The 22,988-nt window shown below is 48.8% G+C and overlaps 1 protein-coding gene across 1 annotated transcript in view; it reads left to right on the top strand.

Annotated features, from left to right (window-relative positions):
• The window catches only part of DSCAM (DS cell adhesion molecule), a 550,602-nt gene that overhangs the window by 454,396 nt on the left and 73,218 nt on the right, over positions 1–22,988 (top strand). Inside the window, exon 20 of the mRNA XM_074983419.1 lies at positions 21,034–21,187. Coding sequence (XP_074839520.1) covers positions 21,034–21,187 — 154 coding nt within the window. The remainder of the gene's footprint in view (positions 1–21,033; positions 21,188–22,988) is intronic.

Raw genomic sequence — 22,988 nt, forward strand, 5'->3', positions numbered from 1 at the left:
GAGGCTAAGGAGAATAATTTTTCTGCCTCCTTCTTATAACAACCTTTTAGGTACGTGAAAGCTGATATCATGTCCCCTCTGTGCCTTCTTTTCGAAACTAAACAAACCCAGTTATTTTAATCTTCTCTCATAGGTCATATTTTCTAAACCATTGATCATTTTAGTTGCTCTTCTCCGGGCCCTCTCTAATTTCTCTACTTCTTTCCTAAAATGTGGTGCCCAGAACTGGACACACTACTCCAACTGAAGTCTAATCAGTGCAGAGTAGAGCAGAAGCGTTACTTCTCATGTCTTGGTCACAATACTGCTGTTAATGCATCCCAGAATCGTGTTTGCTTTTCTTGCAACAATATCACACTGTTGACTCATACTTAGCTTGTGATCCACTACAACCCCTAGCTCCCTTTCTGCCATACTTCTTCCTAGAATGTCACTTCCCATTTTGTATGTGTGAAATTGATTGTTCCTTCCTAAGTGGAGCACTTTTCCTTTGTTCTTATTGAACTTCACCCTATTTATTTCAGAATATTTTTTACCTTGACTAGCTCATTTTGAAATAAATGTATGAGACAGGATTCCTTGTCCTCAGTCAGGCCCATAGCCAGCCATACAAAAATGCTGTGTGTATGTGTGTACGCAGGCCCATTTACTGGAGGGAGGGGCAGCGGTGGGCTGTACAAGTGCCCCAGGGCCCAGCAATTCAAAAAGGCTTGGGGCTCCTGTAGGCCAGAGCTCATGGCCCTCTAAATTGCCACCAGACCACCAGTGCCTCACTCCAGGAAGTGCTGAAGAGCTGGCAAGGAGAGGCTAGCCCCTCAGTCCCACCCCTTCTGCTCAAGGTCCTGTCCCTTCCAGGAGTTCAGAGCCAGGCCCCCTCCTCCCCCCGCCACTTGGGCCCAGCTATTCTGTCTGCACCCAAGCATGCGAGTGCATGTATGCACTCATACAAGATGCAACTGTGTAGAAGGATAATCCCTATGCTGTTTACCACCTCCTTTTTGGTTGGGTTGGGCAAACTTGGGTGAGAAGATCCCTTTTCTGCTGGCAGATGAACTGAAGACCCATTTGTATTCCCTTCCCCACTTGGTGGAGAGGGCAATCAGCAGGGAAAGAGAGCTTACAGGAGAAAAAGAATAAAAATATGTGACCTCCAGCCTCATCAATTCTTCTACTCCTATCAGGCTCTGGTGCTGTTCCACCTAGTGGCAGGAAGACCTGAAGTCCTATGAATTCGCCTGCTAGCTATAGCTGTGTCTACACATGCACGCTACTTCGAAGTAGCGGCACTAACTTCGAAATAGCGCCCGTCACGGCTACACGTGTCGGGCGCTATTTCGATGTTAACATCGACGTTAGGCGGCGAGACGTCGAAGTCGCTAACCCCATGAGGGGATGGGAATAGCGCCCTACTTCGACGTTCAACATCGAAGTAGGGAATGTGTAGTCGTTGCGCGTCCCGCAACATCGAAATTGCGGGGTCCTCCATGGCGGCCATCAGCTGAGGGGTTGAGAGACACTCTCTCTCCAGCCCCTGCGGGGATCTATGGTCACCATGTGCAGCAGCCCTTAGCCCAGGGCTTCTGGCTGCTGCTGCCGCAGCTGGGGGTCCATGCTGAATGCACAGGGTCTGCAACCAGTTGTCGGCTCTGTGGATCTTGTGCTGTTTAGTGCAAGTGTGTCTGGGAGGGGCCCTTTAAGGGAGAGGCTTGCTGTTGAGTCCGCCCTGTGACCCTGTCTGCAGCTGTTCCTGGCACCCTTATTTTGATGTGTGCTACTTTGGCATGTAGACGTTCCCTCGCAGCGCCTATTTCGATGTGGTGCTGCCCAACGTCGATGTTGAACGTCGACGTTGCCAGCCCTGGAGGACGTGTAGACGTTATTCATCGAAATAGGCTACTTCGATGTAGGCTTCACGTGTAGACGTAGCTTATATCTCCTGCTACTACTGCCACTGCATATTCTTGTGTCTTTGTTCCTTCAGTCTAGAGGTGGTAGAAGGAGATAGAGCTCTAGGGCAGCCAAGCTCCAACAAGCCCTGGAAAAAAGAGAAAGGGAGAACCTTATTTTTGCTGTCAATAAGAGGAGAAGATCAGTGCTCTGCAATTAACCCGCTTACTTGAACAACTACCTGTAGGGGTTGCAGATAATCCACCACATTAACAGAGTTCCACAGAGTTTGCAAAAAGATACAAGGAAAAAGAGACTAGGTCAGAGATTAAAGCAACCACCTCTTTAATATTTTTGTAAAGACCAGCATAGGTGGCATGTATAAGAGGCTTGGGGAGGCTAAGACATGACTCAACAAGAGAAAAAAGGCTGACCATGCACAGGACAAATGCCAGAGGTGAGTCACCTACTTCTACCCTCAGACCCAAGAAATTATTAGCTAATACAACTTTTGGGGTGCTGCTGCTCAGCCCCAGGATTCCCAGAAGTCAGGGACCCTCTCTGACTGCATTTCTGCCCAACAGCTCACCCACTTCCCAGAATCATTAGATATGGGCACAGACCGGGATGCTGTGCTGAGAATAGATGGACAACCACCCAAAAGTCTGTAGACTTCTCCTATGTTTTTTGTGTCCTATAACCAACCCCAGTGCATGGTTCCCATTTCTCCAAAGCCCTGTAATGCAGGGTGCCCACTGCATGACTCCCCTAGTGCACGAGACCTTTCCTCTGCTAATGCAGGACCATACTCACTAATGCGCTGATGAGCCCTTCTATAGAGCCAGAGATCCCTCTCTCTGTGTCTGGACTCAGTTCCTGAGAATAGATCCCAAAACACATTTTTGTCATTTTGTGTGATCCTCTCTGGGGAACTCCTGCAAACTTTGTCTTGGGTGGGTCTGAAATTTCCTCCTGTGGTCACTGAAAGGCAAAGTTGGGACTTGCCTTCTCTTCCTGCTGGGATCCTGGCTGTCCTCAGTGGGAAGGGAGGCCAGAAAGCAGAATGCATGTTCATTTTCCCTTAACCAGCTTCTGCAAGCAGGGGGCTTTTAGAAATCTCCCCAGAAGGAGCCAGAATTTTAAAGGGTAGCAAACTAGATTGGATCCCTTCTTGAGTGCATCGGATGGGGGAAGATGAGAATGGAACCAGGGCACAAGAAGGATAGGAAAAGCCTGATGGTTTCTAGGTGGTAGCCCTTCTCTTCTCAGCATGGCTTCCCAGTCTGTGGACAGGTCTGATGATTTTGGGGAGAGGATGGATTCTTGGGTAGCAGTGCAATTGGGAGTACCCCCCTATCTCCTGGAAATGCTGAGTCTGAGTTGTTTGCTCCAACGTTGTTCGGGATCTTCTTCGCACTCCTCCTGAAGCATGCCTTTGGATCTACAACAGAGGGCATCTTGCTGCACACAAGATCTGATGGGAAACTGTTTAACCTTGCAAGGCAGAAAGCTAAGTCTAAGGTGAGAGAAGTCCTCATCAGAGACATGCTGTTCGCAGACGATGCTGCTGTAGTGTCTCACACAGAAGACCAGCTTCAAAACTACTGGATCAGTTCTCCAAAGCGTGCAAGGACTCTGGGCTTAGCATCAGCCTAAAGAAGACAAACGTACTCGGTCAGGATGTTGCTGAATCCCCATCAATCAGCATTGACAACTATACGTTAGAGGTCGTCCACGAGTTCGTTTACCTCGGGTCCACCATCACTGACACCCTGTCGTTGGACACTGAGCTAAATAGGAGGATTGGAAAAGCAGCCACAACTCTGTCCAGACTCAGCAAGAGAGTGTGGAATAACAACAAGCTGTACACTCACACCAAAATGCAAGTCTACAGAGCCTGCATCCTCAGCACCCTCCTTTATGGCAGCAAGACTTGAACCCTGTATGTCCGTCAGGAAAAGAGGCTGAACGTCTTCCACTTGCGCTGCCACAGGTGCATTCTTGGAATATCATGGAAGGACAGAGTGACCAACACCACCGTCCTTGAGCAAGCTGGAATCCCAACCATGCACACCCTCCTCAGGCAGCGTCGACTCCGCTGGCTTGGCCACGTCCACAGGATGAATGATGAAAGGATTCCAAAAGACATCCTGTATGGTGAGCTAGCCTCTGGCAAAAGACCTCCCGGACACCCCCAGCTGCGCTACAAAGATGTCTGCAAGAGAGACCTCAAAGAGGTAGACATCGAGCTGGACAACTGGGAAGAACTAGCAGACGACCGCAGCAGATGGAGGCAGGGCTTACAGAAGGGCCTTCAGAAGGGCGAGATGAGGATCAGACAGCTAGCAGAAGAGAAGTGAGTGCACAGAAAGCACACTAAGGACTTGCCAGACACCCACCACATCTGCAAGAGATGCAGCAAGGACTGTCACTCTTGTGTGGGTCTTCATAGTCACAATAGACGCTGTAAATGAAGTCCTCAATTGAAACTTTAAAGGGCGCGATCCATAGTCTATGCAGACTGAAGGATGCCTACTACTGATTACCCAGGTATAGGGGTGGGAGGACATGGCAATTGGGTACCAGGAATGTTTCTGCTTCAAGAGGCAGCAGGGCTGATTTATACCCAAATTGGAGGCTGGTGATGACCTGCGACCTTTTTGCATGAGTCTTCCTGTATATTGGAAGTGAGGAACCTCCGGACACTAGCCAGATACGGTTTGTCAGGGTTAGCCACTGCAGCGGTCACCAAACAGTTTGTTTATCTGAGTGTCTTGTAGGCACAGCTTCTTGAAGTTCCCAATGGCTGCAGTTTGCCATTCCTCAGTGGCTTACCGTGAAGATCCATGTCCAGCCTGTAGGAAGCAGAGGTTTCCTGCCCCTCCTGTTTATCATCTCCTTTAACAAATGCAAGGCAAAACTGCAGAGTAGGCTCCCCACATGAAAGACTCAAGACCATTTTGTGTACTGAAAATGATATGACTGAACACACTTCAGAGAAAGTTGTTGTGTGCTAGCAATATAGCTAGACTTGGGAGGACTCAATTTTTTGTTGTTAAATGTCAGTAAGCACTAGATTTTACTGTTCATATACAAACCAATAATTTCCATTGATAAATGTCAAAGTTTATAAACAGGCAAAGTAAGAAAAATGAACTGCTTGAGAACTTAAGAGTTTGATTTGCCTTCATTGGCATGTGATGTTGACACCTTCTGTGTTAATGGTTATGACACTAACTTTTTGAATCTTAATACGTACTATCATTAAACAGTTATTGTCTGACTGTCCCATAATTTCTTGCAACTGTGAAAATTTAAATGGACAAGAACTGAGAATTAGCTTCAAAATAAATATTGGTATAATCTGTCAAAATTGTAAAAAATGAAACTCAAATTCTGCCACACCTAAATATAGTTAATGGTCTTTCTGGTAAAAGCAATGCTGCTAAGGGAGTTCACTGGGTGTTTAAATGCCAGAATAAAAGACTCTGAATTAAAAACCACAAAGTGAACAGCTACTACAGTCAGTATTGTGCACACTTCTACACAAAGCGTACATCAACAACCCTGTGAATTTCTGAAGTGCAGATTTCTGAACATTTCTAACAGCCAGATTCAGTTTACAAGGGCAGATGCTGATAGAAATTTTGCTCATTTTAGGCAAAGGGATACTGAAATTTTCAACTTCAAATACTTTGCTTGCAAAGAGCAGCCTCTGCCTGGAATATTTCAAACAGAAGAGTTTCACTTATCCAGGAAAACAGAAAAGCAACTACAGGTTGAACCTCTGTCATCTGGCACCCTTGGGACCTGACTGGTGCCAGATGAGAAAATTTGCTGGACCACAGGAGGTCAGTATTGTCTAGCACATTACCAACACTTCCACTGCTTACTGGGCTCTTAGAAAACATTTATGGCTAAATTAGAGCTAAATAATAGCATAGAACACTGAAAGCCAGGACTGGTGACTGATAACAAACTTATGGGATCATGGGGACCTTGGCCACACCCATAATCAGTGATTGTCCCCCTAACTACCATCATGCTGGATTATGGATTTGGCTGGGTGAAAGAGTTCCCGATTATAGAAGTTCAACCTGTATCTATGAATTCCTAATTTCGGTCCCAGATTCCAAGTGAGGACTTTACATCACACAGCACTGTGAACTACAGAATTGCAGATACTGATCCACTCCTTTTAAAGCTTAATGTTAACCTTCATTGCTTGCAGGAATAGATTTCCATTTATATAAGACATAAATTAACCAATTTAGGTTGAATAAGAAATAGGAAGCAGGAAGATCCTGGCAAACAGCCTCACAAGAGTAAGTGACAGCAGCCCCTCTTCTTGGGGAAATAGCAATGTCAGGTTAGCAAAAAGGGTCTGAAAGGAACCGATGTCTCCTACTCAAAGTGGGGTGAAGTATTAGGAGCAGGATTTTACTGGTGGAAAAACAAAGTGGAAGGGCTTGTCTACACTAGCCCCCTCATTTGAAGGGGGCATGTAAATGAGCCTGCTCGGTGAATAGTAATGAGGTGCTGCGCGGCATATTCAGCACCTCATTAGCATAATTCTCACCGCGGAAACTTCAAAGTTGCTAACTGCAAAGTTCCCATGGTGAGAATTTTGCTAATGAGGTGCTGCACATTCAATGCAGCACCTCATTGCTATTCACTGAGTGGGCTCATTTACATGCCCCCTTTGAAGGAGGGGGCTAGCACAGGTGAACCCAAAGAGTAGCAGGACTTCAGATGTGATAAAAATGCCTAGCAAAAGACTGAGGACTTGTGATCTCATGCCAACTGTGTCCCACATGTGTAGCTGAGCAGTGTATGATGACAACATATCAGCCATACGCTACCCTCTATGAAAGCATAGATTGTATGCCCAGTTACAAAAACTCTCAGTTTGTCCCAGGAGGTAGCATATTAATCAAGCTTACGTATTTATTGTTGGAAAGAAAAAAAGTTGGTTATTCTGCTGCTTCCATGAAATGGGTCATTTAACTGAAAATATACCTGCTGTTCCATCTATGAGATGGTTAAAGACGGGGAAACAGTGACTGAAGTAAAATAACATTATAAAAGGATACTAAAAGCAAGACAGTTAGTTCTTGTCTTCTACGCCACCGATATTAAGATGTGGAGGAAGAGGACTTCACTATTGCCTGTGATTGCCTGTCAAGGGAAGTGTGAAAACAGAAAAGGTGTTCTACCTCTGCTGATGACTTCAAATGCCTGAAGGATTCTGGTATCGCCTTTTCCTCTGTTTAATTAGGGAAGTGTCTGTTGGCTTTATACATTCCAGTTTTCTTAGAAGGTATCAACCCAGCTACAAAATTTCTTATTTTTTCTTTAGTTATTCCATACATATTTCCACTGTAGACAAAGAAATTATACTTACTTTTTGTAATTAGGTAAGGTTTAATTACATAACAAATCATAATGGTTGATCATTATGTAAACCAGAGTAATTTCTAAATTACCTTTCAAGTTCATTTGGTCTATTTTTGTAAAAGTGTGTGTGTAATAGAGGAACACACTACTGGGGGGCGGTTCATGTTAGAAAAGTGTGGTTATGTAAACTTATTATTTTCCTTTGAAAAGCTATCTTTGTTGTGCAAAGCTATTACTGGGTTCCCTAGAGACTCCGAGATTTGATACACCTTACAAAATGCCATAGAGAATCATAATACTTCAGAAAATAATGGAAGAACTATGATCCTTAAGTGCGTTGCCTTCAACTAAGTGCTTCACACTCCTCATCTTACTGAAACTAGTTTTCATAGTGTTTACGGTCACATGTAAACTCTACATGGAAACTCTGAAGTTTGCTTAGTTCAGTTCGGCCGCTCCAAGAATTCGGTGAGTGGTCAAATGGAGCAGGGGCAGAGTATAAGATGGAGGTTGGGTACGGAAGGAAGTTTGGGGACAGGAAGTGAGGTGCAGGTGGGGGTGTGGGAACAGGGAGGGCGTTTGAATGAAGGCGAGGGTTGTGACTTGGGGCAGGAGACTGGAGTGCAGGAACGGTGTAGGAGCTGGGAGGGGGTATGGGTCCAGGAGAGGATTCTGATCTGGTGGAGGTGTGTAGGTGGGAGGGCACGGCCTGGAAGTAGGTTGTGACTTGAGGCAGGCGTGTGGGATGGTGTGCAGGGATTTTGGTTGTGATTTAGGAGTGGGGATAGGAGTGCAAAGTATTGGGGGGGCTTGTGACCTGGAGAAGGGATCTAGGAGCAGGTGCAGGGTTTGGGAGGGGGTATAGGTGCAGGAGTGGGGGCAGAGGGGGTTTGGGCTACATGGCATAGGAGTGCAAGAGGAGAGGCTGAGGTATCAGAGGCGTGCTTTAGCCAGGCGGTGCTTACTTGGGTGGCTCCTAGCCAGCAGCTGACTGCAGGGGCCGTGTGTGCTTCTCTGAATGTTGCAAACCCAGAGGGAAGAGGGCTTTGCAGTCAATGGGAGCTGTGAGATTGTGTTGGGGGTGGGGTAGCTTGAGAAACTGCTCCCTGCTTTCCCCTGGACTCGAAGTGTTTAGAGCAACATATGCGGCCCCTGAGCACCATGTGGGGATGGAGCAGACAGAGAGCCTGGCTGAGGCTCCATTTGGGCCGTGGGCCAGATCAAGCAGCTTTGCAGGTGAGATCCAGCCCATGAGCTGTTCTCTACCCACCCTGGTCAAGGGCAACATATTGCTAGTCATAGGATCCCTCCACACTGTGACTACTGTATGCACCACTGTTCATGCTCTGCGTTGTGGCTCCCGTCATTGTCCGGTCGGTGGAACAGATGGGACCCCGCACACCATTCACTGGGGAGCCACAGCAGAAAATAGGAGGAAAAGGTCGCATTCAGATTTTGTCGCCTTGCTGTTATTGACGTGACTTTTCTCTCTGATTTGCCCATGATTGCACACTCTGAGAGATTCTGTTATACAGCACATAGACAGCACTGCTGACTGCTCCCAGAAAATGCAGGAAGGTGAGTTATTACAGATACTGTAATTTATTCTGTGATTTATTTAAGTATCATGAGGATCCCTGGCTCTGTCCATCCGGTAACCTGTGGTAAACAAACACAAATACCTCTGTGTTCTAGCAGTCTAGCTGCAGATATAGGAGCTCAGCTGGTGCAGCTATAGAAACTCAACAGGGCTTGCCTGCATCCTGGCTCTGATGAAGCTGTCCTAGCATCCATCTCTATCTCTCTCTACTTTTGAATACGTGAGCAACAAAAACTACAGAACTTCATGATACAAAACCAATAATAAACAAAGAGAGGTGTATTCGTTATAGCTATACAGGCCCTGTAGATTAAGAGCACTTTCAGTTTTTTGAAAGAAGAACGGGAGAAATGTGATGAATATTAAAAAGGCGGTCAGGGGTAAGGTAAGCTAAGGGGGTAAAAGGTACAAAGGAGGCTTGGGTGGGATCATGATTGTTCGAAGGGTGCTGAGCTTTTTAGTATCTAATCTACATGTATGTTCATGTATTGGAGGAAGTGTCTGTCATTTGATGATATGGCACTTTATATAACGTGAGAATGTTTTTTATTTAATATTTATTTTTATAAACTCCACATAGGTTTATTTTTAAAATATTTACTTTTTCATACACCCTAGCCTTGTTTTATACCTGTTTGACAGTTTTGTCTCCACACAGATAATTGCAGGTTCATTGTTTTAATCTCTGTAAGCTTTAAAATTTTGCCATTGTGCACAGCTCTAAAATAGATTGCAAATAATAAATTAACTGAGGTGCACAAATGATGCCGGTGCAATATAATATCATTTTTAAAAGATTTTCTTTTAAAACCCTGCTAAAAATAAAAGTGAACCTGCCTTTTCATAAAAGCTTATTACCCAGCTTCAGATTTAGCAGCTGATGGATTTTTGTAGCAAGTACTCAGTATCTGACAATTTCAATATGTATAGATTCATCACACCCTGTTCAACATGTCAATGATAGAACTCACAACCATTAGTTCCAAAAGCAGAGTGAAATCCTGACCCTTTAAAAATCAATGCAATAATCACATTGATTTCATTGAGAACAGGATTTCCTCCATAATTTTTCATTTGTCAATTAAAGCATCATTTTTCTTTAAAATGTGGCTCATTGCAAATAGTGTTCTGTGGCTATTTTCTCTTTAAGTCTTTACAGTTTCCAAGTAAAGCCTTGTTTATTTCTAACTTCAGTTTCCAAGTAAAGCCTTGTTTATTTCTAACTTGCAGCCTTACAAACTCTACCAGTGACGTGTAGCATTGTCACACAGGACTTGGCAGTAGTACACAGCTGGGCGATCCTTTTTGAGCCTGTTTGGCACATATATGCTCTTTAACTCCCTGATTCTCTGCTTTGCAGAGTGAGGTGCATAACTTGTTCTTTACTCTCCCCGCCTCCACCCCTGCCACTGTAAGGGTGTGCCTAAATGCCAGACCAGTTGGAGTAATCATGAAATGGATGACTGAGGAATAGATTGCAGTACAGAAAGGGAGACGCCCACTGGGTTTTATCTTACTCATCACCACTAGTAATAAAGGTTCTTCTGGCTAATTTATGTCTTCAGCTCCACCTGTGCAACCCCCATTGTCTTCAGTAGGTTTGCAGAAAGGGCAACGAAGGACAAAGCTGGAATGTAGAAAGCGGTTCTGTTGCTGGTGCTGTACAATGAGGCATAGAATCGAATTTATTGTTAACGTGTTGACTCTTTGGTGTTAAGAGGAGTAAAAAGGATTAACAGTTTATGTTAGTCATTACTAAGGAGCCATGATTTTGAACACCCGCAGGGAACAGGTCTATTGAATAAGAAGGTAGCATTTATATAGTCACATTTCAGCATAGAATCACACTTTCTAGCACTGCTGTCATTTCTTTTACATGTTAATTTGATGCTTTCCATGCTCGTGCTGGGAGTGTGAGCTGCACTGATGTGGCGTTTTCTTCACAAGCTAGAGCACCAGTGTAAGTGAATCCCAGTTTGCTTTCTTCTCTCGGCAGTCTCCTTACAGCTCTTTGAATTCATCCTAGTCCTAACCTAGATCTCTGTGATTCCATAGAAGAACATCCTTGTGATACTGTGGAATCTTAGCATGGCCAGAACAGAGGAAAAATGCTAATGCAACAATTGTCTTCAGGGCAGAATTGGCAGGCATGTGGTACAGACAGGGGAAGCGGCTGGCCTTTTTTTCCCAATAGCTCCGTAGCCACAGGATATCCTGCCCTTAATGCTAACCCTGTGAATGTCTGGACTGTTGCACTGGGATATTCTTCTCCTGCTGTTTCCATAGACTTGCCCGAGACATGGCAAAGCATCTGGCCCAGCTGCTGTTCTGCATCTAGCTGACACTCATAGTTACCCACATCATGAAGTCTCTCTGATAACAATAATATGGAGATATACTTATCTCATAGATCTGGAATGGATCTTCTGAGGTCATCAAGTCCAGTCCCCTGCTCTCACAGCAGGGCCTATAACCATCCCAGATAGATTTGTTTTTAATCTATTTGCCCCAGATCCCTAAATAGTCCCCGACTGAATGCTCAACCCCAGGGTTTAGCAAGCCAAAGCTCAAACCACTGAGCTACCCACAGACCTTGAAAGGGGTAGTTAAGGCTGTCACTAACAGCATCAACCATTCTATTTCAGTAATATTTTCAAGGCTGTGTGGGAGAGAAAGTGTGACGCCTAGCGTGGCTGCTTCTCTGGTTGTCTCCCTATTGCCAGCATTCCACCAGGCAGGTAGCCTACGTGGATAATTAGTACAGTAAAATTCCTTTAATCCGGCACATCTGGGACTGGACAGGTGCCGGATTACCAAATTTTCCAGACTATTGGACGTCACCATAACCCCCTATGCCCTAGTTCAAACCTCCCTTTGCGGCTCATTACCCCCACGCCTAGCTGCAGCTCACCCTTCACACGTGTCCCCAGCTTCTTCTCTACCCCATGCTCCTGCAGCTTTTTCACCCCTGCACGTCTCCAGCATCACCTCCCCCACACACCCCTGCTCCAACCCCTGCATGCCCCAGCTCAACTCCAGCCCCCAGCTCCCTTGCAACCCTAACCCTCCCCACGCTCAGCCCCCCCCCGCCACCTCCTACGACCCCAGTCCACCACCCAAGCCCCCTGACTTACATGAATTTCAAGATACACATCTCTCAGGGGACACTGGACCATCAGGATTTCTAGACTATCAGAGGCCGGATTAAAGGAATTTTACTGCACGGAGAATGCGTTACATGGTTCCCATTTCATGCTGTGCAGCCCCAGCTCATTTTCCATGGTTGTGCTCGATGCTGTGCTTCACAGACAGTGAACTCAAAGAGCAACCAATAAACCCAATAGATGGGACCTGAAGAAAGGACTGCGCCTGCTCAGCCAGTTTACTCCTGAAGGAATTCTGTGCCACAGTACGCATATCGAATTCATGTACTTCACCTTTCACCCTAGAACATACATTTTGCTGGAGAGGTGCTGTGGTTACATGTTTTGCCCACAAGGGGGTACTGTGGTGCCAGAATGGAGCTGCTGGCTCGCCCACCATCGCAGCTGACTGTGTTCCTCAAGCCGCCTGCCCACAAGGCCAGGTTGGGAGGCCTAGGATGGTGAAGGACAAATAGCATGTGGCACATGGGGCTGCTGGGTGTTCAGAAGAGCTAGTGGAGGAAAACAGCTGGGACCTGAATGAGATGGGGGGTGCAGGGTCACATGGAGGGGAAGGAGTGCAGGGGGACGTAGGTGTGGGAGACAGGGATAAAGTGACAACTAGAGACAGAGGGGTGGATAAGTGGATATCCAGGGGCACATGGGAACAGGTGCAGGGGTGAATTGGGCGGTACAGGGAAAGATGAGGACAGGAGTAGATGTTCCTAACTGAATGGGAGAGGCTAGGGGTAAAACAGGGTCTTCATGAGGTAGCCTCCCCAACTCCCCAACCTTCCCGCCCACACCCAAAAAAACCCCTATTTTATACTTGCCCCACTTATACCTATTTATACCTAACACACCAGATTCACTCCCAGGCATCTTCCAAGCAATTACTTCCCTCTACCTCAGCTCCTCTCTTACCCCCGACTCCCCCAAGCCTTTGTACTATTTCAAAGGTGTGCAGAAAATATGATTCTGTAATATAAAAATGAATTATTACCCTGAAGTCTGTATTAATATGCCTAGTAAGGAACCTATTCATCAAAAAGGTCTTGAATCTTTTTTTTTTTTTGCTGAATTGTTACAGATGTACTTGCTGACAGGCATTATGAAATAAATTAACAAAATAATTGAAAATGGTGTTATAGTGTGCAATTTTGACAAATAAAATTTTCAGAATTTGAAAATATTGTGAGCAGAATTTTTAATTTTTTGGTACAAAATTTGCCCAGGAATAGTCAGTAGGGAAAAGAACCTGAGCAAGTGTTCCTTTATAATGTTTTATTACAACTTTTTGTAGTTATTTAATCTTCTTGCTCATAAAGCTGCCTCCCTTCCGCCTCCCATGTAATGTAAGTCTTTGGCATATTAGTCTAACACAAATGAAAGAAAAAAGAGCCAAAAGTAAAATCAATTCCTTGTCACTCAAACATCCCCAAGGCCGTGTCTACACTAGCCCCAAACTTCGAAATGGCCACGCAAATGGCCATTTCGAAGTTTACTAATGAAGCGCTGAAATGCATATTCAGCGCTTCATTAGCATGCGGGCGGCCGCAGCGCTTCGAAATTGACACGGCTTGCCGCCGCGTGGCTCATCCTGACGGGGCTCCTTTTCGAAAGGACCCTGCCTGCTTCGAAGTCCCCTTATTCCCATGAGCAGAAGGGAATAAGGGGACTTCGAAGTAGGCGGGGTCCTTTCGAAAAGGAGCCCCGTCAGGATGAGCCACGCGGCGGCAAGCCGTGTCAATTTCGAAGCGCTGCGGCTGCCCGCATGCTAATGAAGCGCTGAATATGCATTTCAGCGCTTCATTAGTAAACTTCGAAATGGCCATTTGAGCGGCCATTTCGAAGTTTAGGGCTAGTGTAGATGTAGCCCAAGTGTTGGGAAGTTAACATTGTTGAAATATAAGAATTCTGTTAACCGGTTAAAAGATAAAACATGTTGCTTAAAAATCTTGCTAAAAAGTATCAATTGAGTATGGATATGTTAGCTAGTTATGCTGGACTCAAGTTATGAATTGATTCAGTGAAAGAGTGAATAATTAATTGAAGTCAACACAATTGCTAATGCTGCCAGTCTCTGTGGCAGTAGAGAAGGAGCTAAACATGAGAGGAATTGAAAGGAAATGGAGACACCCATGTTGTGATCTTTCCACCAGTGGAATGTCAGTAGATGTCCCAGTGGCCAGAGCAAAAGAAGTCCCTTCTTCCTTGATGGCTTACACATATGCTAGGGACCACTGAAATGCCCTTTTTGCAACAATGGCGATATTTTTACTGTGCTTCTAAAGGTCTAAATAACATAGAGACACTTTGGTACACACCTCCCCAATAAATAATTCTAGAGATATTAACGGATGGAGGATAGGAGACAGCGAGCGCTCTGACTGCCCTTTCAGATAATTATAGCTCATGATTTTTAAAACTCAGTCTGTCATAGTGTTGAGCTATAGCTTACCCTTTTTCAAGGATTCAGCCTGCCAAACCACAGGTACTTTCCAATGTTCTTGGGTAAATATTGAGATAAATTATTTTCATATACTTATGTAATGTCCTAGTCTAATTTTTTTCCGGAAGAAGTGTGCTTTCGAAAATGGGATTTTATTTCGAAAGAACCCCATCTACACGGCTGTTTTTCTTTTGAAAGACTCTTTCAAAAATGTGATTATGCAAATGAAACATGAGATATGTATAGTGGTGCTTCATTTGCATTTCCAATTTGCCTGCTTTGCATTCCCCTTTCAAAAGGGGACTGTAGCGTAGACATAGTCCAAGAGGCCAAATGAAAGTGGCTTCATGGTTTTACTCAGTACGTAAGTTGACCTCTCCCTGTCAGCAGTGGAAGCCATGATAATTAACGTATGTTAAGCTGGGCAAAGTAACGCCACATCCTGACAGGAGGAATTAGAATGGCTAGGGAAAGCCCATCAGGCTTAGGGTTTTGATAACAATGAATGTGAGCAAGCAAATCCTCAACTAGAGCTGGCCTCCCCAGGCTGGACACAGGAAAATCAACAGTGGATCAGAACACCAGTGGGAACAAACAGTGCTGGACTGGCACTAGGAAAGAGCTACTTTGTCAGATGAAGCAGACTAGTTCCAAAGAGCTCACAAAAAGGATTGGCCCATTCACAGCATGGAATCAGCCCTAGAGTAGAATGGAGCAAAGGGTTATCTGGTGTCACCATAAGAAGTTTTTATGAGTTCTGGCCATGGCTGCACTGGGAAAATAGATCATGTTAAGACATTCTAGGCTGTCCAACATAATGTACAACATAATTGAGGACCCTGCTTAGACTGGACCAAGTTAAGTTTAAAACGTCAGTATTAAGGGAGGCCTTCAAATTAACAGTGACCGGATGAAGCATTTTTAAACAGGTGATCCTAGTCCACCCCAGAGGCAAAAGGGAGTTTGGCATGATGTTATTTAACAAATGTTCTAGCTGGATGCACTCTTTCCCAGTGTAGAAGATGCCTGCCCCACCAGTTTGCTGAGTCTTCTTCTCAGGTCGGACTGCAGAAATATTAACTAATGCCTGAGAAGAAGCTAATTTATTCTGAAGTTGATTTTAAAAGACATTTATGTGAACACTTTCAGGTCAAAGTCTCCTTTGAAATAGCAATTACTTGTAATTGGCCTTCACCACCCTGAGATATTTGTATATCAAAGGGCATTCCTGCACCCAACCTACCTGTTTTAATGAACCTTGGATTATATCAATATTTATTTGTAATAAAAAACTCAATACAATTTTAATTCAGGTAATTAATACCTGAGTAGTCTAGCTAATGAGACCCCACAATTTTTCTCTTTTATTCATTTCAACTAATTGGTTATTTTGGCTGTTTTTATATTCAACATTCACAGATCTGGTGCTAGAAATAAAATTGGATTTTCTGACTATGTAATTGCTAACTCCTGGTTCCAGTATTTTTACTGCAATTCGCTTAGAGCTGAACCAGCAGCAGAAAGCAAGCTAGTAATGGTAGCATTGTCAGGCAGCAATATCACAGCCGGCTCCTGATATTCGGCGCTGTCTGTTGTGTCATTACAATTTCATTCACTGTTCAAGCCTGAGGCAAAATTTCCCTCCCAAAACATAGCTTCAGTGTATGGTGTGTACGTATGTACAAAAATCACTGTTGAGTTGTAAATAACCTAGCTTCTTTAATTACATAAGTTATTTTGGTTACACTGTAAACTGTCTCACCACAAATGGGACAAGTTGGCATCTTGTTAGCATCCCTCCTGCACACAGTTGAAGCATATTTGTGTGGCAATGTGGAAAAGACTGGCCTTCCAATCACCTTGCACTCCCTGCTCCAGACCTATTATTGCCCTGATCCAGCATGGTAGCCGAGAAGACTTATAGCTGGTGACCTTTGAATTGAGAAAGAAAACAAAATTCATTGTGTGACTAAATAAAATTTGCATGGAGTAGAGCCAGGTTGTGAAATGTAGATAATTCAGTCTAAGTAAGAAAAGATTGTCTTTGCAGTTGTAGTAGAGGAACAGTGCCTTGCGACCTGGGTGACTTGTCACATCTAGGGTGCGTCAACACTAGCCGGCTACTTCGAAGTAGCCAGCACAACGTAGAAATAGCGCCCGTGGCGTCTACATGCTCCATGTGCTATTTCAACATTGAAATCGACATTAGGCGGCGAGACGTCGAAGTCGTTCTTCCCATCCAAAGATGGGAATAGCGCCCTACTTGGACGTTGAACATCGAAGTAGGATGTGTTTAGACGATCCGCATCCTGCTACTTTGAAGTAGTGGGATCCTCCATGTTGGCCATCAGCTGAGGGGTTGAGACACTCTGTCCAGCCCCTGCGGGGCTCTATGGTCCCTGTGCGCAGCAGCCTTTAAAGCACCACAGACCCGGATTTCCTGTGGCAGGAAGCTGAGAGCGTACAGGCAGCAGCACATGCACATGCTAGCCCTGCATGCCCTCTACAGACCCCGACCCATCTACCCACCACCCATGGCATCGAGCCAGCCCCCCAAGCGCCCCCAGGGCTCCCCTCCTGAGGGGACCCAGGCACCCCCAGCAGCCAAGCGGGGGGCCAAAAAGAGGCGGGTCCCCTCCTGGTTGGAGGCCGAGCTCCGAGACCTGCTGGGGCTCTGGGGTGAAGAGGGGGTGCTCCACATGATGGGAAGCAAGCGGCGGAATGCAGAAGCGTTCGCCCGACTGGCTGAGGGCCTGGCCGCCCAGGGTCACCCTGCCCGCGCTCCAGATCACGTCCAGAGTAAGGTGAAGGAGTTGCAGCAGGGGTACGCCCAGGCCCGGGACTCGGCCAGCCAGTCTGGGGCCACCCCCGCTGCTTGCCCCTATTACAGGGAGCTCAGGGCCATCCTGGGCTCCCGGTGCACCTCCTCCCCCCGGCCACCCTTAACACCATGGCCGACGAGCCCCAGCAGGCCTCAGAGCTGGAGTCTGGCCTGGAGGCCAGCCCTGCACCCCGAGGCCCGCCCTAGGAGCCCCCCCTCAGCACAGCGGAGGAGGGGTCCAGCAGCGAGGAGGGGGGGCTCCTCATCAACCTCCCCTCCTGGAGCACCAGACGGGCATCTGCCCACCAGGCTTCCCCCAACCGCGGCAATGGACGGTCAGGTACGTACCCCACAGAGCACACACCCATGGGCCACAGGGCGGGGGCACCAGACACGACCAGGAGCCTCACACACCCCCAGCGGACCCCAACCCTCAAACGCCCAGCCACAGTATGATCCTGGGATGGCGTCACAGCCATCAGTGCCCGTCAGCACCCGCACCCATGGACAGCACTCAGCCTTAACCCTGGGGGCGGGGGGACAATGCCATGGCGGCAGCCAACAGGGACATCACACCCACCGACAGGGACGGAGACCCAGCACCCAAGAGGGGGCGAGCGGAAACGGGCCACGGGCCAGGGTACTGTACTAACAGCCTTCCCCTCCCTCTCTCCAGCTGCAGCATCCGACGCCCCAGGAAGCCAGGCACCCTCCGTCATCCACAACAGCCTGCTGGAGGTCAGCCACCACCAGTGCCCGGAGACACCCCCCCAAAGCCAGAGGGACGGTCCCGCCACCGCTGGACTCTGGGGATGGCCCCTGTGGACCCCCAGCTCCTGGCAGCTGTCCGGAGGCAGACGGAGGTGGCGGAGGAGTGTCTGCAGTTTGAGCAGGAGGAGTCCACCCAGCGGTGGGCAGCATGGGAGGATTTTATGGGGGTCTTTCGGGACATAGCCGGGTCAATCCGGGAGGCCGTCACCCGGCTCCTGCCCCCTGCTGCCCCTCGGGCCACCCTTCCTGCTGCTCCACCCAAGGCCCCCCCACCGCACCGCCTGCCACCCCACCCGCCTTGCAGTCTGCTGTCCCACCCATCTCGCCACCTGCAAGCTCCACAGAGCCCACTGGGGCTGAAGACTGGCCAGTGGAGGCATCCTGGCCATACTTGCCGGTCCTCCCAGCCCCACAGCCGGCCACGCCGGGGACTACAGACACGGGGGACGGGGGTTGCGAGCCGTACCCGCTGGGGGTCACACCCCTCTATTCCCACCTCGGACTGATGGGCCAACGGCTGATCCGTCCACCGGGCCCCCATGTATATAGTTGCCCCCCCATGTATATAGTTGTCCCCCTTTTTGTATAATGGTTGCAGTTTCTGTTGTGAACAAAACAAGTTATCAGGTTTCAGAAAAAAAAAGGTTTCATTTTCCAAAAAGCTGGAGGTGTGTGCTTGTTGGGGGGGGCGGGCGTGCAGGTGTTGGGGGCAGTGCGGGCTGTGTTGGGGGGGGTCTTCTGGGAAGGCCGGGGGGGTGCTCAGGGGTCTCCCTGATTGAAGTGGGCCCACAGGGCCTCACGGACCCGCACCCCCTTATGGTGGGCCTGGCAGCTGGGTGCGGCGGCTGGCTGGGGGAAGCCCGTGCCAGCGTCGACCGTCCACCCCAGATGAAAGCCTCCCCCTTGCTCTCGATGTTGTGGAGCGTGCAGCACACACCCACAACCTGGGGGATGTTTTGGAGGCTGATGTCCAGTCGGGCAAGGAGGCACCGCCAGCGGCCCTTCAGACAGCTGAATGTCCTCTCCACCACCACCTGGCAGGCGTGGTTCAGGCGGGCATTGAACTGCTCCTGGCTGGCGTTGAGGTGGCCATTGTACGGGCACATGAGCCAGGGCTGGAGGGGGTAGGCTGCATCCACCACAAGGCAGAGGGGCATGGTGGTGTCCCCCAGAGGGATCTCCCTCTGGGGGATGTAGGGTCCCCGCCTCCAGCCAGCGGCACAGGCCCCGAGTTCCTAAAAACACGGGCATCGTGTGTGCAGCTGGGCCAGCCCACGTACACATCCTGGAAGCAGCCCCAACTGTCCACCATGGCCTGCAGAACCACAGACTGGTAGCCTCTGGGGTTTATGTATCTTCCTCCGCTGTGGTCCGGGGAGCGGATGGGGATGTGGGTCCCATCCAGGGCCCCGAAGCAGTTCAGGAACCCCATGGAGGCGAATCCGGCGATGGCTGCACCCCCGTCCCCGAGTCGGATGACCCTCTGGAGCAACATGGCGTTAAGCACATGGACCACCTGTGGGGAGGGAACACAGACACCCATGAGGCTGTGCAGGGTGCCCCAGTGCCCTTTCCCCAGGCCCCCCTCCCGGGCACCTCCACGGGTACCCCACCCACCCGGCCCCTCTCTCCCCGGTGTCCCTCCCTCCCCAGCCCCACACCCGGCCCCCTTAGCCCCCCCAGTGGGTGCATGCCTGGGCCTCCTTACCTCCATGACGACGGCCCCAACTGCGGCCTTTCGCACTCCAAACTGGTGTCCCACAGAGCGATAGCTGTCTGGAGTGGCCAGCTTCCAGACAGCTATTGTGACCCTCCTCTCGGCGGGGAGGGCACGCCGCATCCAGGTGCCGTGGTGCCTCAGTGCTGGGGTGAGCCACTGGCAGAGCTTGAGAAAGGTCTGCCGGTGCATGCGGAAGTTCTGGAGCCACATATCGTCGTCCCACTTGCGCATGACGAGCTGTTCCCAGCACTTGGAGCTGCTGGGGTAGCTCCAGAGGTGGGGGAGCAGCCAGTGGGGGAGGAAGAGGGGAGCCCGGTGGTCTGGGGCATCCCCGTCTGCCTCCGGGGAGGGCTCATCAGGCAGGAACCACTGGGTGGCCTCCCGGGCAGCACCTAGCAGGACGCTGGCCCCCTGGATGACTACCTGGAGGGCCTCCTCTTCCTGCTGCTGCTGCTGCTGCTGGGTGTCCATATCTGCTGTGAATTGGTCTGCGAGAGAGTGGCTACTGCTCTGCAGACCTCGTGCTGTGCAGGCCAGGTGTGTCTGGGAGGGAACCCTTTAAAGGAGCGGCTTGCTGTTGCCCCGGAAGGGCTAGTCCAGCCTGTGACCCAGTCTGTGGGATTTCCTGGCCCCTTATTTCAAAAGAGGGTGCTTGTGTGTGTGTGGACACTCCACATTTACTTCCGGGGCGGCTCCTTTTGACGTTCCCTGTCACTACTTCGACATTGAATGTCGAGAGCACCAGCCCTGGAGGACGTGTAGACGATACGCGTCGAAGTAGCCTATTTTGATGTTATTACTTTGAAATAGGCTACTTCGATGTAGTGTGCTAGTGTAGACGTAGCCCTAGTGAATTCCAACAGTGCATTCTGAACAAAGAGTGAATATTCACTCAGGATATCTGACTTCAACCTACTGTGCAATGTGTTCATAATAACTAGTCATAGAACATAGTTGTCAAATAGTTTAATTAAAACTGTTCATCAACCCAGTTGAAAGAAACAAAAGTCGTAACTGTGATCTATGGACAGACAATTTGCAAAGAGAAAACAGGGCTAAATGCACTGATAAATTGATTACAAAATGTAGTTCTATTCTGTTAAGCACCACGTGCAGTCTGTTTGACGTGATTACCATAATCCATTGCAGATGCCCAGAGGTAAAAGACTTGAGTAACTCCACTCTACAGTCTTTCTCTAGGTGTTTATTTTAGTTTGGAAACATTTGTCTCTCCCATCACAGGTAATCAGCGAGTTTGAAGCCTCTCCTGACTCATTTTCCTACAGAATCCCCAACTTGAGTCGAAATCGACAATACAGTGTCTGGGTAGTGGCTGTGACTGCTGCTGGAAGAGGCAACAGCAGCGAAATTATCACTGTGGAACCATTGGCTAAAGGTATGCAGGCTGCCCTTTATAAAAGTCTGATTATTTGTCTCTTAAGAAAACCAGCTGCTAACATACCTTAACTGTGTTTGGTGGTTTGAACGGTTTATTTGTAAGTCTAAGGTTGTCTGTGGGTCTGTCTGCATGGCAATCCGAGATGTATCTGCCTTAGTTTTAATCAGAGCTGGCCCCGGGGGGGCCCCAACCAGTGGGTGGGGCCCAAGGCAGCACACTGACAGTAGGGCCTCACCAATGGGTGGTGGAGGCTACATTCAGTGGGAGTTGGGGACTCTAAGGCTGGCTTGGCTTTAATTGAGCTGGAACAACTGAAAACAACAGCATAGTAGAACTATAGGTGTGGGGATGAGGTTTTTTAGTGTCCTGCGTCGAACGCGCTTTGGTGGGCGGAAGTGCACCCACTCCTCAGGCTATCACATCTCTCTTGGGGTGGAATTGCACGTCTCTCAGTCTCAGGCCAGGTGCTGGGCTGTAGTCCCCTGGGTTCAGTTATGATTACTTCAGCCAGCCTGACTTACCATCAGCGCCTGCAGTTCTGTTTCCTCCCGGAACACTGACGTGGGACAGAGTGTTCCTCGGCAAACACGAGAGGAGCTCCTCTGAGGGAGAAAGCAGGAATGCAGAGCTGTTTTGTGCCAGGTCAGGACTTGTGAAATTACAACTTATGAAAGCAAAAGCCTCACTAATGCAATGTCACGTCCTCTAATATAAGGATAGTAGGCAGTTTGCAGAGTGTGTTGGCAACACAATAAAACTAGGAGGCTGTGACCTCTGTGCTGCGCTTACCAAACCCCCTCTCTTCCCACGAGTTTGGGGAGCCGCACAGCCAGTCCCGGCCTTCCCACACCTTCACCCCCATTGACGCCTCTCCCCGTCTCCAACCCTCTTTGTCCTGGTCTGTCTGGTGCCTGGAAAAGCTTTGAAGAGAATGTTGTGGGCAACTCCTGTGAGGCAGTAAGGGAGGTGGGGCAGAGCTGGGCCACTTCTGGCTGTGGACCTGGGGACGAGCTGGGAGCAGCCACCACCACTAGCCCATGGCAGGGAGGAAAGTGCCTCTCAGAGCCAAACTCCAGCCACCACTACTGACTCCTCCACCCACAGGCCAGGAAGCAGGGAGCAGCTCCCCTGTCAGTAGCAGCAGCAGGAGGTTGGGTCTGAGTGGTGGTTTCCCTCCCCAGCAGAAAAGATGGGAGACCCTGCTTAGAGCTAAGTTCTGGCTGCCGCTATTGGTGGGGGTGTGCCCTGCTGCCCAGCCCAGCGGGGAGGGTCATTCAGTAGCGGCAGCCAGAGCTTGACTCTGATCAGCAGAGCCAACAGCTTCCATGGTGCTGGGGGCAAGATGGAAGGGGGTCCCGGCTCCCCATCCTGGAAGGTGCAGGGCCAGGGACTGCAGGGGTGGAGCTCAGGGCTCCCACCTTCCCATGGGCTTGGGGAGCCACATGGCCAACCCCAGCCTGGTCAGGGACCTGCTCAGCTAGTCCCAGCCTGGTTGGCCAGTCCAGCCTCCCTGTCAGGGTAGGAGAGTTATGTGGCCAGCCCCTGCCTTCCCGGGGGCTGGAGAGTCATGTTGGCCAACCCAGCCTTCCCGGGGCTTCCTGCCCTGGCCCCTGGCCTTGCCTCCCCACTCCCTGCCCCCCGGGTGGCAGACAGACACATTTACATGCTGACATCATTCTGTCACCTGGAAGGAAAAAATATTATAGAGAGAGGTAATGAGACGTGCAAGTAAGCTGTGGATAGATTGGACAAGTCAAGCACTCTTAGGCTATGCCTACGCTGCAGAGTTATTTTGAGA

Source organism: Carettochelys insculpta, chromosome 1 (assembly GCF_033958435.1).
Source record: "Carettochelys insculpta isolate YL-2023 chromosome 1, ASM3395843v1, whole genome shotgun sequence".
NCBI classification, from domain to species: domain Eukaryota; kingdom Metazoa; phylum Chordata; order Testudines; family Carettochelyidae; genus Carettochelys; species Carettochelys insculpta.